At 45.6% G+C, this 17,713-nt stretch overlaps 1 protein-coding gene across 2 annotated transcripts in view; it reads right to left on the bottom strand.

The window, feature by feature from the left end:
- Positions 1 to 17,713, bottom strand: part of RASA1 (RAS p21 protein activator 1) — a 1,052,852-nt gene that overhangs the window by 848,718 nt on the left and 186,421 nt on the right. For both annotated transcript variants that reach the window (XM_085632428.1, XM_085632429.1), the window contains exon 5: positions 15,850 to 15,967. In XM_085632428.1, coding sequence (XP_085488554.1) covers positions 15,850 to 15,967 — 118 coding nt within the window. The remainder of the gene's footprint in view (positions 1 to 15,849; positions 15,968 to 17,713) is intronic.

Here is a 17,713-nt window from a genome sequence, read left to right as displayed (position 1 = left end):
AGTATAAATATATGAGTATGCATACAGGATTATTTAGTAGCTGTAAAGTATTTAACAGGGTTAGAAAGACAGACCCATAAGTAGCTACCCATTGCGAATGTAAGTCAATAGTTCATAATCCATTTGAAGCTATAGGTATACCATGTATTCGATAATAGGCCTGTTGTCTTGGGTAGTAGGTTTGGGGTATCAGTCAGGAAGCTTAAGTGAAGATCAGGAGATACGTTTCAGAAAACAGTCCTCACATAAGCGCATTCTAAGTCTCTATGTTAATGTTGACACAGTGAAATCAATCGAAGACACCTTTGTGATCTTAAAGTTGGGTTTCAGACAGTTTATTGAAAAGAGAAAAAATATTGAGTCAGTGGTATGGTTGTAAAGCAGTTAGGGTAAGGAGGAGTCTGAGAATACACTGAACCCCGGTATGTGGGCTTGAAAGGAAATGACTAAACCGTGGGGCGAAAGAGAGAGTACACCTTACAGCGTTTGTTCTGAGCGGCGTCTGTGTCAGTCTCCTTCAGTCTGTGGTCTTCTGCTGAGACAAATCCAAGGACTGTCAGCAAAGGTGATCAGAGGGAGACGGATTGAAAGTATTCTTCAAAGTGGAAAGAACAAAAGGATGGTTGGGAATAGTTTCGCGCCGAGTTGTGTCTCAGTATAATTTCCTAATACGAGATGCTCTGAAGGACATAAGTGAAGTCCATCCACCGTCACTGATTGTGTAGAACAAGATCCTACACACAACAAGCACAATGGGTTAATGTCCTGAGCAAAAAGAACATTCAAGAGATACCGTCAAATATGTATCTCAAAATATTAGGCTTCTGTTAGTAGTATTTCTTGTAACAAATATGAATGGCGCAAATGTCACCTGCATGCCAAGTAAACACGAGAGGAGAGTAGTCCTCCAAATCCATGGCGTCTAGCTAGACTGACTTTCATTAGACTTTTTTCTATGCTCTGAAGAAGTCTTTGGGTGACACCATTTAAGACGAAACACGTGTTGGCTAGAAGTCCGTTGAATCTTGAAAAAAAGAAAATAAAGAGGATAAGAAGCTTGTTGTGGATCTTTTCTTATGAAGACTTGAATGTTCTTTTTGCTCAGGACATTAACCCATTGTGCTTATTCTTTAAAGTGACACAGTTGTGGCAGCCACCGGAAGTACAAAGAGACCCGTGGTGCTTAAGAGTTAGAATGGCGGCCATATTGTAGTTTTGGTTTTTCAGTATGTAATAGTTTGAAAGCATGTTAAAATCTTGAACAGGTGCCAACCGGTTAGTCACAGCTGGTTATAAGTATATTAACCTAGTTGCAGGGATATGTGGTCTTACTATATTTGATTTTTTTAATAGGTTTGATATGATTTATTCCACGTATGGAAGTCACTTTGTGCAAGGGAAAATCCCCAGTGACGTGCATAACAGGGTGGTGTTTATCATAACATGCTCTAATGAGAGTATGAAATGTGTTACCAAGATCCTTGAGAATATTCACGCCGATAGGGTACAGGGTTATGTGGATGCTTCCATAATATATGAGATGAACTGACATTTTTATAAGAAAATGTAGATTAATTGAAGAGTGCAGTGCAATAGAAGTCAAAACATTGTGTTGTGACACTATATATTAGTTATTGTTGTTACAGAAGATATATGCAGATAAACAATTCCATTAGTTAAGAATTAATTATTATAGAGAGCATTGAACGAGTGAGAGAGCTAAATGTACTCTGGCAGACATTTTTCTAATAGGTGTCATGGTCAGATTCGCACCGCAAAAGCATATGTATATTGTACAGTATTTCAGTCAGGAATATACCTTGAATGTTTTCTCCTAGATAAGAACATATGTATGTAGAATTTGAAGGTAAAGTGACTCAAGAAGTTGACGTGCAAAGATCAATGGCTGTACATTAGCATGGTTTGATCATTACCGATGCAGTGTATATAGTACCATATGTTTGTTAATTTTTGGAGCAGTAGATATATGCAAGTTAACAATGCCATAGTCAGTCAGATGTATACAACATATGACTACACATATTGTAAAATAAGCCACACAGGAATATCTTTTTGTATGTGCTTTCCAAGAGGGTAGCATATGTATATCAAACTGCAAAGTAAAGTGACTCAAGATATCAATGTGTAAAGACAATTGGCAGTCCATGGCCACAGCTTATCTAGTGAACACAACTGTAGCAGCACCGAAAGTGAGATGTCTTAACTGAATAGGTCAAATGGAGGTAGAATGTTTTTGTTCATTGGCTATCATTGTGAGATGACTGATTCGAGAGAGGCATGCGGCCTTCTGTTTAATGGCAGTACGTGGCTGGATGTCGTTTAGAAGGTTGCTTAATGAGAGTCCAGAAAGAACTGATGGTGATGATTGTAGGTTACTGTAAAACTTCAATCACTACCATATTGGTGAAAGCTATTTGTGACATTTGCATTTCAGCATTCTTGAGGAGTCCATGACTGACTGTGTCCAGTTGGAGCATATATATTTGCTTTCACACGGTCGCAATTTTAATTCTCGCTTGCCTCCACATGTTGTGCGATATGTTCTAATCCAAAGAATGTAAATTATCAGTTGGGTTCATGAAATTTGAGAGTGTGTTCTCAAACGGGATTCCAGAACACATTTTATGTATATGTCAATAGTGTTCTTAGATTCTTGTGTTTTTTTGGGGGGGGCGTGGCCTGAGGCGTCAAGATGGCGGTCGCACTCTAAGAGTGCTCTGGACCCCTCCGTTATGCGCCTCGAGTCCTGCTGTCAGCGCTTCTGACCGGTGAGCCTGGGTGGCCTGCCCTCCGCCCGTACATCCTGTCCCGGACTGTGAGGAGGCGGCGGTGGGAGTTTGTGAGGCGCCGTGCAGAGGGTCTGCATCCCGGGGCTGGAGCGAGGTGCTCGGGAGCTGTACTGCCTGATTTCACCAGCGGAGGCCGGCCTAGAGCCCAAGGAGCAGAGATCACCCGGTGAGTGGAAAGGGGAACCAGGATTGGCTGCAGTATCGGGCAGCGGTGCAGGAGATCGGCGCCAGGCTTACCGCACCCCCACCTTTGTTTGACGTCTCCAGTGCTGGGGTGTCCCGGGAGTCATCGGAACTGCTGCTACCGCATCCTTTCCGGTGCAGGGGGCTCACCTTGTAGGGTGGTGCGGAGGCCATCGGCTCCGCACTTTGAGCAGCAGATCTCTCTCCTTCCACTGGATGGATCCCACCGGCCTCCTTTCTCCCCCCTGACCTGGCTTTCGCCGTCCTCGGCGCTGGGTGTGCAAGGGGCCGGGCAGCCTGCCATTACATAGACATACCACCACCTTCTGGGCTCGGAGAGGTCTGATTCCCATGACCCCGACTCAGTTCTCCTGGGGGCGAAACACCCCTTCTTCCTCCTTTGGCCGTCATTTCGGGTGTCGGCGCAGTGCTCGGGCGCCCCCTCTTCCCCAGGGATGCCTTTCACAGATACAATTCTCAGCCCATCCGACCTGTGAGTCCGGGGTACCATTTCGGTGAAGGGGGCTACCTGCGCCCCGCCATACTCGACAAGTGGGGCTGCGGCGGTGGGTGGTGGAGCACAGGGCGGTGGCTGGCCGGATGAGGGGGAAATCGGCTGCAGTGGTCAGGTAGCAGGGGTTCCTGGGGGTGGGCCCCTTCCCCACCCCAGGCCTGGAGGACGTTGACCATACGCAATATCGGCCTTTCAGCCTGTGCCTTCAAGAACTTCTCACCGTGCCTCAACCCGACGTAGGGGATCACTGCGGTGGATGCCCATCACACCTGTTCCCGCTCCTCCCAATCAACCCTGAAAGGGTCCATCTACAACTGGCAACTGGAGAGACTGTAGCAATCCTCCGCCTGCTCTCCCAGCGGTGGCCCCCTTCCCTGCCTTGCGGCCCATGCTCCTAAGGGGTCACACAATCTCAGCCGGGGTGTGTGCCCGGGTCCGGTTTCCTCCATCTGGCTCCTGGAACTCGTGCTGGAGCGCGACTGGCCTCCGACCATGGGGAGAGACACGGCCTCTAAATCCGCGACTGCCACCACGCAAATGAAGATGGACCGGTTCACTACTTCCGAGCATGAACCCCCTGGGCAGACGGACGGGGCTCCCCCCCTTGTAGGCAAAGAATTGGCAACCATCCTACAAGCCATCAGCCCTTGCAGGCTTCGGTGGAAGGAAAGATCGGAGAGGTCAAGGTGGACGTGTCCCTCCTCCGGCAGGACCTCTGCAATGCCACGTCCCGAATAACAGAGGCTGAATCCCGAATCTCAACAGCGGAGGATGTTATCCTTCAACTAAAGGAGCAGGTGGCCAATCTACAATCGCACACCAAGGAACTCCATCGGCGCGCAGAGGACGCAGAAAATCATGCACACCACAACAATCTGCGCCTCATGGGGTTCCCCGAAGGGGTCGAGACGACCCAGGTAGCCGCCTTTGGAGAAACTTGGTTCGCGTCATGGATGCTCAAGGACTCCCTCTCCGCTTGGTTTGTGGTGGAGAGAGCTCATCGGTCCCTCGCACCGAAGCCACCAGTCGGGGCCCCACCTCGCCCTATCATACTAAAAATCCTTAACTTCAAAGACAGGGACGCCATCCTGCGTGAGGCATGTTCTCAAGGTCCCCTCAAATTCCAGAACCCCACTATAATGGTGATTACACCAAGGAGGTACAAGACCAACGACGCTCCTACAGCAGACTGGTCATCTTTGTTGCAGTGACTCCTTCACTCCAAGGGAGATTACTTTGTGTGTCCTTGATGGCCCCCAGGTCTGTTGAAGATCCTGGAAGAAGCACCCTGAACTCCCTGAACTGACTCAAACCAGAGTATGCAAGGAGGGCACCAAACATGTCGTTCAAAGCAGTCTAGTGGCGCTGGCAAGCGCCCCCAGCCCAATACGCAAAGTACTGTCTGGGAGGTGGTCACCCCTTCCTGCGACAGGAAACCTATTGGTCTACCTTCCCCTGCTCGAGCTCAGCTCAGCAGCAGGAGGGCAGTATCTTTTTTAAACATCTTTTTATTAATTTTGCATCATACAGTTTGTACAGGTCATACACGCGTTATCAAGTTACATACATAGCAGAATAACAATCAGGAGGTATCCATCAAATGTCCATCACATTTAGTCATGCTGTTGTTATCACTTATCAGGCTTAGGGCCCCAGTTCAAAATGCCCACCAAGCCCATTAAGCTGGGCAACTATCTAAAACAGCTGGAGCACTGCACCCCTCGTAAGTCCCTCCAGGCCCCCCTCACATTTTTCCCCACTTTTAGGCACCCTTGGTACACCACTTGTTTCACATTCTGACACCAGCCCATGTCTGACATTCACTCTCCTAATGAGTGAGGCTATGACTTGCCCCACGCCTTGGCAACGTTTCTCTTGGCCACCCCAAGGCTAAGGTCACCAATATGCGGTGATACCTGGGTCTAGGTTCTTCCCCAGATATGTTCAGAAGTTGGTCTTTTGCATTCATTGGGACCTCCTCAGACCGGACTTGGACCAGCACCTCTGTGATTCAGTTCCAAAATGACTGAATAAGCGGGTACGCCTATAGTATATGAAAGAATTGGCTTTCTGGCCACATACCCATAGACACAGAGGTGACAATGCTTTTCCTATTTTGAAGAGGAGAGTTCAGGAGTAATAGGACCTGTGCAAGATCTGTAGCTGAATCAGGCAAAATCTAGTTCTAATGGCGATTTTCCCTTGGGCTCTGCAATGCCTCGACCCACTCTTCATCCTCTATGTCCCCTAGGTTGTCTGTCCATTTCTGACGCAGAGATAGCATCACATCTGGGGAGTTATGTAGTAGTTTCTTATGGACCAGTGATATACCTTTGCTAATCATGGGTCTGCTATAAGCCGATCTTCTAAAGGGGACGAATCTGGCAGTGACTCCCCTTCCCGTATATAATGCGTGGCCCAACTGCAGGTATTTATATTGCTTCTTATCTGGAATGTCGAATTCCTGCCCGAGATCGGCAAACCATATCATAGCCTGGCCTCCCCTGACGTCCCCCAAGTGTTCTATCTCTAGCATTTCTCAAAACGTGAAGCCTTTCAGACCCCTTACTTCTCCCAACATGTCGCGTTGCCACAGTGGGGTCTTTTCTGTCAGACTGTTACGACAGCCCAGGTAGCATGTTGCCTCCCGCCAGGCTCTGACCACAGAGCGTGTATGCTCGGGGACGGTGGTTTCCCTTTTCCGCTGATAAAGAATAGATTTGAAGTTCCTGTGACCCATCGCATCTTTCTCTAACCTATATGCGGGTTCCTGTGGATCCGCAAACACCCATTCATTAATCACTGTCAATTGTGTTGCCCAAAATTAGAGCCGGACATCTGGGACTCCGAGACCTCCTTTATACACATCCCTCTGCACCTTGCACAAAGCTATACGGGGGGCCGATCCCTGCCATAGTAGTGATCGTCCCTCCTGGTCCAGCCTTTGAAATATCCTCGCAAGGTTTCAAAATGGCGTGTTTTGCCAGACATATAGAAGAAGTGGAAGGTTCATCATTTTATATAGCTTGCCTCTCCCTGACTGTGTGAGGGGTAGATTATGCCAGTGGGCCATGTCATTGTGCAATAGCTCTAATTGGGGATGCATGTTTAATCGACGAAACACCTGCAAGGTCCCAGGTGATATGAATGCACAGATATCGAAACCCGTCACCTACGACTGGAGCCTCACAATCTGAGCAGTTGGGGCAACTCCCCCAAGAGTGTGAAAACCACAGATTTGGACCACTTGACTAGGTAGCCTGAATGATCTCCGAATTCTGCACATATATGGAGCAGCAGGCTAACCGAGCGTTAAACAGGCGTGTGACTTAGAGGAGCGCTCCTCCCACCTGCCAGTCATTGGTATTCCCCTGGCTACAGGGTCCCCACGTGTCCATGTCGCAACCAGCTCTAGAGCCAGTGTGAAGATCATTGGTGACAGAGGGTAGCCTTGGCAGGTCCCTCTACCCAAGGGCAACACCCAAGACATTACTCCATTACAGTAGCCTAATCCACCTACAAAAGTTTGGTCCAAAACCCATCCTAGTTAATACAGCAAAAGGAAAATGCTACCCCTGAGTGGACCAAAGATGCTTTAGCAAGTCCGTTAAAATCAGCTGGACTACTAATGTGGGAACAACTTGTACCTAAAGGCTTTCTACTTTCTTGGGAACCGCTAAAGTTACTTACGGACAATGAGCTATTCAGATTTAAGTATATGCAAATCAAAAACTGGCAGCAATCACTTAGCATGACTGTCGGGATTTCTAATGAACTAGAAACTAACTTGACCAAGAAAATTTAAAAAAAGAAAGAGGTGGCAACCTTATATTGGATAATGGTGGACTTGGCTCACGGAGAATTTCAACTTCCATCTGAGCTGTGGAGAGATTGCTTGCCTGGTGTGCAAGTAGAAGATTTATGGCAAGTATCTTATGATATTCTACAGTCTGTCCTGAAAACCTAAAAAGAAATCATATTTTTTGTCTTTACACGGTGGACTGGTCCCCTTTAAAACTACTGCGAAGGGTCCAACTCCAAAATGTCCGAAATGCCTTCAACTTAAGGTAGATGATGTTCATATGTTTTTAAGCTGTCCAATGTTGCATCTTTTTTGGACATCCATAATTAGAGGTATGGAAACCATGTTTGGGCCTGGTATTCAGTTGAGTACAACTTTGGTATTTTTTGGTTTGTCACCATCTCATGAGTTAATGTCTCTAGATGAGAACAAGTTATTTTTTTATTTAATTTTATTAGCACGGAGAGAAATTTATAAATTTTGGGTCAAAAACACACCTCCGGCTTTAACATATTGGTTAATTTCTATTAAATATACAATGAAACTTGATAGAGTCTTACAAAAAAAAAGAAGAGCAAGCAAAAAGATTTTTGCATCCGTGTGCAGATTGGCTAAGTAACATCTAGTGTTGGGTCCGGATGTGTGCACTTTGTTTTTGTTCGAAGAAGTCTTTTCCAGTCACGAAGTAGGTGGTGACTCCTTTCAGTGATAGTGCGCATGGGCATCGGTTCCATTGTTAGATTGTTAGCTGCAGAAGTTTATAATGGAGTTAGTAAGAGATGTCCATGTACATATGTATCCAAGTAAGGTATTACTGCAACAGGTATAGGTACCCGGGGTGGCGGGTAGCGCATGTGAATCTTCAGCTCTACATGCCAAAAACATGCAAACTGGGTAAGGAGCATTTTCCGTTCAAGGCATGTAAACTGTAGATCACATGCTTTGCATAGACTATACAGCAGTTATCTTCCAAAACGGTGGCTAACCTGCTGCTGTTACAGTCGTCTGAAATAGTGTACGTAAAACTGCTTGGCCCACACTAGCTTGCTGTCTTGCTAACACATCTACACAATAGTGTTTTGTTAATGTGTGAGGTGTAGACCATGTTGCAGCTTCTCACATATCATCTATGGGTATATTCCCAAAGAATGCCATAGAAGCACATAGTCTGCGTGTGTTGTGCACTCTAGGAATTGTTAGTGTTCGTTTTGCATCTGCATAGCATGTTTGAATGAACTTGACTATCCACCTTGCAATGCCCGATTGTGGTGGAGCAAAAGCGACAAATAGTTGTTTTATGTTGCGGAAAGGTTTGGTCCTATCTACATAATAAAGGAGTGCTCTTTTCACATCTAAAGCGTGCAAAGCACATTCTGCCACAGAATCTGGTTGAGGGAAGAACACAGGCAACTCAACAGAATGGTTGATATGAAAGGCAGAAATTACCTTCGGTAGGACTTTAGGGTTAGTCCGAAGAACCACTTTGTTTTGGTGTACTTGTAAAAATGGTTCTTCTATGGTTAGTGCCTGAAGCCCACCCTCTCTCCTCAGTGATGTGATAGCTATGAGGAAAGCTACCTTCCAAGTGAGAAATTGTAGTTCACATCTATGCAATGGCTCAAAGGGTGGACCCATTAGTTTGATGAGGACAATCTTGAGATTCCACACTGGAGCAGGTGGAAGTCTTCGAAGAATGATTCATTTAAATCCCTCCATAAATGTTTTTATGACAGGCACTCTAAAGAGAGACATATGTTGTATGTTCTGCTAATGCAGCAAGATGTAAGCGTATGGAAGAGTATGCTAAGGTGGAACGCTGCAGGCGTGGTAAATAGAAAATAATGTTTTGAACTAAAGCGTCTAGCGGATTGATTTGTTTGTTATTACAGTATATTACAAATCACTTCCACTGCTCTGTGGTAGGACGCCTAGCCTCTTTGATAATGTTCATGCAGTCTGGCAGAAGGTTAAGGAAGCCAAACTCTAAGATTTTAGGTGCCAGATCGCAAGGTTGAGATGACTGGGATCTGGCTGTCTTATCTCTCCATGGCTCTGAGCGAGAAGATTGGAAGTGAGGTTTAGTTTTGATGAGGAACTACTAAGAGCTCCAACAGTGTTGTGAACCAGGGGTGTCGGGGATCATAAGGGAGCAACTAGGATGAGTGCAGGGATACCTGTCTGAGCTTCCGGACCACTAATAGAATGAGCGAGAGAGGTGAAAAAGAGTAGACAAATATCCCTGACCAATTCATCCATATTGCGTTGCCCTTGGACAATGGGTGTGGATATCTGGATGCAAAGCTTGGGCATTTTGCTTTTAAGTTTGTGGCAAACAGATCTATGTCCAGAAAACCCCACATTTGGAAAAATGGGAGGAGAACTTGAGGGTGGAGTTCCGATTTGTGGATCCGTTGTCTTTGACGACTGAGCAGATCTGCAATCTGATCGTTTACTCCTGGAAGGTGTTCTGCAAGGAGATACATTTTGTGACGTATGGCCCATCTCAAGATTGTCTGTGCTAGTTGTGACAGCTGGAGAGAGTGTGTCCCCCTCTGTTTTTGTATGTGGTACACTGCCGTCCTGTTGTCTGTACGGATCAGGACAGGTTTGCCTACTAGATGAACTTGAAACGCTTTGAGCGCTAGAAAAATCGCTAGCCGCTCTAGATGATTTATGTGAAACTGCTTTTGCTGCAGGGTCCACATGCCCTGAATTGTATGAGTCTGAAGATGAGCTTCCCAACCAGTGAGCGTTTCGCCTGCTGTTGGCACTATCTGTGGAACCGGGTCGATGAAGGGCCGCCCTTTTGAAAGGTTTTGAGTATTCCACCGCTGCAGAGAGCGATGGGTGTGGCTGTCCACCAACACTAGATCTGATAGCAGACCCTGAGCCTGGTTCCACTGACGTGCTAAGCAGTCCTGAAGGGGACGCATCTGAAGTCTTGCGTAAGAGACTGTTACGATGCAAGACGCCATCATCCCTAGTAACAGTATGAACTCTCGGGCTGGCAATGAGTGTTGAGGCTGAAACTGACCGAGTAGAGTCTGCATGTTGCGGATTCTGTCCGGATTGGGGTAGGCCAAAGCCTTTTGATTATGTATTGTAGCTCCCAGGTATGCTTGTGTGTTGGATGGCTGTTGATGGGACTTGGACAGGTTTACTGTATGGGAAGACATGAATCTGTTGTCTTCGAAGATGAACTGCAACTACTGCCAGGCACTTGGTGAAAACTCTGGATGCGGTAGTTACTCCGAATGGGAGCACCTTGAACTGATAGTGCTGTCCTGTTACTACGAACATGAGGTACCTGCGGTGAGCAGGATGTATTGGGATATGAGTATGGGCGTCCTTTAAATCCAGAGTGGACAGAAAGTCGCCTTGTTGAAGGAGCGGGAGCACTTGCTGGAGTGTGACCATGTGAAAGCGGTCCAACTGAATGTATAGATTTAGTTCTCTGATGTCTAGTATAGGCCTGAGAAAGCCATCCTTCTTGAGACTCAAGAAGTACAGGGAGTATACCCCGGCCCCTTGATATTTTAATGGGACTGTTTCTATAGCTCCTTTCTCTAACAGAGAGAGAACTTCTTGCTTATGAAGGGTAAGATGTTTCTGTGACATTGCACGTGATCTTGAAGGAATGTTTAGGAGAGTGTCTGTAAGTTCCAGGCAGTAACCATTTTGGATAATTTGTAAAACCCATTTGTCTGAGGTGATTGTGTTCCCGACAGGGAGAACATGAGAGAGACACCCCCCGACAGAAGTGGAATGATCCAGGGTTAGCGGAAGGAAGTCGCTGCTTGTTGTTTGCGGGGGAATTGTGTGTAGAGTTGCCGCTGCCTCTTTCCTTACCATTATTTCCTCTAAAACCTCCTCTGAAATAGCCTCTTGATGAGGGCGACTGGTTGTTGCCTTTGAAAGAGTAGGAGGGATTTTCTGTGGAAATATTTTTAGAGCCACCCCTGTAAAAGGAGCGTTGAAAGGAACCCCTATTGGTAGGTAACTGCAAAGCCCCCATGGACTTTCAAGCCTCAGTGTCTTTCTCCATCTTTTCCAGTGAGGTGTCAACTGCTGGACCAAAGAGGTGTTCCTTGTCAAAGGGCTGGTTGAGAATGGAGTCCTGTACCTCAGGTTTAATTCTCAACCATGCATGTCTGCGTAGCAGTATGCTGGTATTTACTGCACGCGCTGCTGTGTCTGCTACGTCTAGGGCGCACTTGATGGAGGTATTGGTGATAAGTTTGCCCTCCTGGATAAGATCATTTGCCTTAGATTTATGCCCATCAGGCAGACATTGCATACATTTTTCTAACTTATCGTAATGGGCCCTATCATATCTGGCTAACAAAGCCTGAGCATTGGCAATGCACCAGTGATTAGCTGCTTGTGAGGCTACCCTTTTGCCAGAGGCATCAATTAACTTGGACTCAAGGGGCCTCACCTGTGGTCTGAGTTAGCACTCTTGTGAGCATTTGAAACCACAAGAGAGTCTAAGGGCAGCTGACACATGATGTAGGCCGGGTCAGTAGGTGCTGGTTTATATTTCTTATCAACCCTGGGCGTGACGATTCTTGCCCTTACAGGATCTTTGAAAACCTCATCTGCATGTTTAAGCATTCCTTTAAGCATTGGCAGTGTATGTGTAGTTCTTTTAGAGGACCTTAGGGTCTCAAACAAGAAGTCCTCCTCTAAAGCCTCCTTATGTATTTCAACCCCATGGAAATGAGCAGCCCTGTTAAGAAGCTCAATGTAGCCGATATTGTTGTTAGGCGGTGATGGCCTGGACGGATATAAGTCAGGGTCAGTATCTGTGCGTGGGTCAATGTCATAATCCTCCCATCGGTCAACATATTGTGGCCTATCATCATCCCTAATCCAATCCCCTTCATCCTGTGGGTCAGGTGATAGGGGTGGTGGTGAATTAGTGGGTGTAAGTGAGCATTAGTAGGTGAAAGAGGTGAAACATAAGGTGGTGAAGGGTTAGTACCCATATTCATTTTCTTCAGGGGCATGTGGTGCTCATCCTGTTGGCCCAGTTTCCTTTTTTCCGGCAGTTTGGCAGTAATAGGTCCAGTAACTGGGTTAATAACCAGTTCTTTCTGTTTCGGATCCGAAGGTGGAACATTGGACTGAGGCTCTTTTAGCGGAGTCTTTTTATCTTTACTTTTCGTTTTCAGTGTCAAAAGTTTCGGCTCCGAGCTCTTCAGTACCGAAGATTTAGTCTTCGACAAAGATGGAACGTGGACCAGGACATGCTTGGATTCCGGCGCCGAGGATTTCGGTTCGGCGCAGAGATGGGGCCGACTCGGTCCCCAGCCGGAAGGCTTCTCTTGGTGTTTCGGCGCCGGGCCCGCGGGCGGGGTGCTCGAAACTTTTTCTGCATGCCGACCGTGGCCAGCAGGGAGAAGGAAGGTCCGCAGCAATTTTTGTTTTCTGTCTCGGTGTCAGTGCTTCCGCCAGGCCAGGAGCTTACCGGCCTTGTTACCAACACCATATAGATGACACTGTGTCATCAGGGCATACTGTCTAGCTTTATTTTCAGCAAGAGGACGAAGGGTGTCTTGCTTCAAAAGCAATCGGTGAGCCAGTCCCTCCGACCGATATTGGGTGGTCTCCTTTTTAGTTTTTCTTTCGTTTCTCTCTCTCTAAGGTACCACATGTCTATTTTAGGGAACAGTGGGATGCTCATTGAGGGCTTTTGTAGGTGCCCTCCTAAAGGTGATTGGTCCGAGATGCCCCTCGTGTGAATTGTTGCATCTCGGAACAAGTCGGCCGATGTAGTATGAGTGAGGAGGTAGTCTAACTGGGTATAGCAGGTGTGTGCTGAAGAGTCTGAATTGCCTGGTGGCAGGATTATGTTGTCTCCACAGGTCTACCAACCCATGGCTTCTACGAACGAGAGGAGCACCCCCCTTTCCCAGTCAGTCCCGTCCCACTAATTTTGTATAGGGTGACATCCATGACATAATTGACCCTCCCAACACCAATGTTCCAGAAGGTAGAGCTAATATAGCATGCCCACATTGGGCAAGGTTCCGGCATGTAGGCATGGTGGGATGAAGAGGCAACACAGATTTATCTTCTCACCCTCCCATTTACCTGTACCTGTCACTGCATCGAATCTAACTAGCCGACCACCCCCCAAACTTGCAGAGTGCATGTCGCTGAGTATGGAATATAATAAATCCAAAATTAGGGGCGGACAGCACGCGCTAGCCCAAGATCAGAATGTATTGACAAATAGCAGCATCTCCTTCAATAAGGATCGCGTTACAGTAGTCTATAATCAACACCTTATTTTGGGAAATTGTACAGCAACCGTAGTCTCCTTTTCCTAAACCTAGCCCCCCTCTGCCCCAGGACCCATGTGTGTAACAAGAGACCATTCAATTCACAAATCAAGATAATCAGAATATACAAGTAAATTAACACATGCTCGTATTATTTCCTCACGTATCCACCCTCTGTTCCGGGGATCGACGGCCTTCAGGAGAGTCAGTTTGCCAGAAGGTAGCCCGCGCCTCTGGTCTTCGGGTCCCCTTATTCTTAGTCCCCTTTCTATGTGCCGAACGCCATCCTTTCACCCACTCCCAGGCTTCTTCAGAGTGTCGAAATGCCGTATCTTGCCATCACTAATGATCCTCAGCCTGGCAGTATAGGGCATCATACAGTTAATGTATTTTTCACGTAAGGCTCATTTCACTGCCTCAAAGCTCTGAACTTGCAAGGTGAAGTCTGGGAATTAGCTAATTGTTGCATTCTCTATACACAGGTCTCCATAGGTGCGCAACACCTGCAAAACTGCGTCCCGATTCCTATAGTTGAATATTCTGGCAATGAACGTGTGTGAGGAGCGCCCGTTTTGGCCTCAGGCGCAGCACTCTGTGTGCGCACCAAATGGAGAAGAATTTAGAGAATCTTTTTGGGTGAAGCGTGAAAAGTATCAAGTCTTTGAGGGACAGGTCCACACTGGGACCTTCCGGGACCCCCACCACCCTGAAATTGTTGCACCGGGACCTGCCTTCCTGATCGGCGGCTTTTGCTGTATGGATTGCGTTATCCTTGGTGAGGGCCTGGACCTGCTCCTCCAGGCGTTTGGTCGTAGACTGGAGTCCATTTATTTGAGATTCCGCCATCTTCACCTTGTCCAGAATGTAAAGGCTGCAAATGTTTATTAGCACCAGCTTGTGGTCAAATGGTTATACATTCATCTACATATATTAAGAACATCAGTTGTTAAATCTGAATCAAATTTATCAACATTTCTGTCATTGCATACAGACCTCTAAAACAAAGGCATAACAAGAATAGATTACAATAAATATGCAAACCGTGCTGGAATCAGAGAAAAATATTTTGTGATTAGAGCATAGGGAATTGGAGTTGTGTACCTGGATCTGTGGACAATTTTTAAACATTAACTGCCTGGGTCCAGCCGATGAAAATGATGGCTGCATGCCGTGAAGGAGTCTATCCTTCCTCTACTGAAGCAGCTATCACCAGACAATCGTCCAGTTGTGGAAATAGCTAGTGGCCATGTCCTTAACAAAATACTTCTACGGGGGCCATAGTTTGTGAATATCTGTGGGTAGATTTCAGGTCAAACGGGAGGTTTATGAACTGGTAATTCTATACTACTACAGAGAGTTTCAAATACTGAGTGTCACAAAAGTGGAAGCAGGTGTCCAATAGGTCCCGGGAGCTGAGAAATGTACCTCCCTGCAGCAACCGAAGAACCTCTTGCAAGGTGACCCTCCATCCAAATGTTTCCTGAGGAACTTACTGAGTTACCTTGGGTCCAGGATCAGCGTTCATTCGCCTGCCTTCTTCCTCACAAAGAAGAAATTTTACTAGAAACTTAGAGTCTTATTGACCTTCGGTACCCAAGATATAAACATAAGCAAAGGACAAATTTGCAAAAATGTGCAGTCTGCTTTCTCTAGAAGGAAAAGAACACAAATGTCTGTGCAATTTGGTCGAGGGTGATTCAAGCCAAACAACTCATGCATCCTTGACTAGAGACACCCAACTCTACTAAAATGCCACTTATGTTAAATCACTCTGTGGCTACACCGGACAAGTGCTGTGAATCATGAAGTTATTCTGCAGATCAGGAGGAGGTTTAAGAGTTATATTCATTCAATAATGTGAACTCTTCCTTGCCACAACTCAATATCACCCATGTAACTATCAATAACATCCCTTTGGCCACCCTAAGTTACCTCACATACCCTTGCATTATCAGATACATCTGCAAGAGCAATGGCCTAGAAAATGCCTTCAGCAATACATAGGCTATCCTTACCCTCCAGTAAATTCAAGACCCAAAATAAGAACCCCACATGCATTCTCGCCAATTGTACAATGCCATTTTTTACTCAAGTTTGCTCTCATATATGAACAAAGTAAAAAAATAAAGGTGTATCTAGACTCCACTCTATAATATTAGTACAGAATCATTTTTACCCAATTCAACATGCTTGTGCCCACTTCTTGCTGCATTTGTATGTGTTCTTCACAATTAATAATAAAACGTTATTTACCACTTCTTCCACCAGGTCATCAACAATAAGTCCTTGCTCATCTGTTCGTAAATTGGTAACCCACATCCAACCATCTTCCAATTCATTATGCACAATAAACATGTCTCCTTTCAGGAAGCTGTAATAATCATCAAGACATTCATTTTACGTTGCGGTTTAATCATGCACTTTGAAAACCTTCACATTAAAGATCAATGAAAACCTAATATTAAAGAGCTTTGCTTGGTTGTGTTTCTGTCATTAGTTAGTGGTACACATTCCTCACTCCAGCACTGAGGTGCACACCTTACTATAGCGGATCACAAATCCACAGTATAAACATGCATTTCATGCACAAAACTACATAAATATAAGCTGAAGAGAACAACGTTGCATACGTTTATTTGCACCAGCCTGAATTTATAACCAAATGGTAATAAATTCAACTACAAATATTAACAACAACAGTTGTTAACTCTATATGACAGTAACCAGCGTTTCTTCCGTTGCATACAGTTCTTGCTCTAAAACAAAGGCATAACAAGAATGAATCATAATAAATCTGCCACCAGTTCTCGAATGGGACAACAATTATTCCGGGAAACCATACATTGGGGGTAAGAGTGTGGCTGTGGAAAGGGGGAGCAAAAAGATGCTGCATTTTATAATAGCTTATAGGGTTAGGGCACATGCTGCAGATATCTCTGTATGCCCAACAAATTTGAGGATATCATTATAGTGGTAAGATAACTCTGATCGTTAATGCACCTGTTGGGTGGATCTGTGTTTTGTCTAGACACAGTTTTGACTGCAAGTAACGTAGCAGGTTAATGTGCCTGCTGCAAAGCACATCGTATAACATGCAAATCAAAGATTATATTTTAAGTAGAGAGCTAAGTGGGTTACTGCTTTTTACACATACTTTTGTTACTTGCAGTTATGAAATTGCAACGCTTCTACTATAGCGCAGTGAGCTATGGACCCGCATCAAGGATCTGCATGGAAACTGCCAGGCAAAGGTTTAGAACCTAGTAATAAAGACTTATTAGTACAGGAAACTCATCCCATTGCATTACATTTTAAATCATGACTTGGTGTTTCCCCCAAGCATGCACTCTTAGTATAAAACGCCTACCAGTAAGGACAATATGTGACGCTTACAACTTGGAATTCTCTTTCTCTTCCTGTACTTTGATTTACACATTTGTATGATATATAGTCTCTGTATGCGTGTGACAAAGTGCTCCGACACCCTACACTGGGATGAGCATAGTTATAAAAAAATTTAAAATTTGTAAATGGGACTGAAATTGTTATTTGGCAATAACTCATACAGAGAGATTTATCTGACAATCTTACAGTGCATGTATATCTCCTATGTAGGTGGGTTAAACAAATGAAAAAATCTGCCCCCAAACCATAGTTGCTCTTAAATACTTTGAGCGATAACATGCTGTGTCTTTGTTTCCCCCCCTCCCCCATTGCAATGGCGTCTATATTTTACGCCTCAAGATAGCTCCCAGCCAGAATGATACTCTAGCAAAAAGAGGGCTGATCGTTCATTAGAACAGGTCTTTGTTTTGGGTCCAGCTGGCAAACAAAGTACCCTTACTGGCTGCAAGTTGATGCTGCAAACGGAAAGCAGACAATTGGTGTCGGCAAATTACACTGGGACAATTTTTGCATATTTCACTGGGGCCAACCCAGATTCCGGACCCAGTTCAAAAATAGCAGTGGGATCTAGGATCCGGTGAGGTTCCCCGCATTTCCTGCACTGTCTAAGTACAGATTTTTTAGTCCTTGTTTATAGAGGTTAACACTGTTTGCTACTGCTGGAAGCTAGGCACTTTGTTAAGTACAAGACCACCTCCCATTCACATTCTAG

Source organism: Triturus cristatus, chromosome 2_1 (assembly GCF_964204655.1).
Source record: "Triturus cristatus chromosome 2_1, aTriCri1.1, whole genome shotgun sequence".
Lineage (NCBI taxonomy): Eukaryota > Metazoa > Chordata > Amphibia > Caudata > Salamandridae > Triturus > Triturus cristatus.
This window is presented reverse-complemented; position numbering and strand designations above follow the sequence as displayed.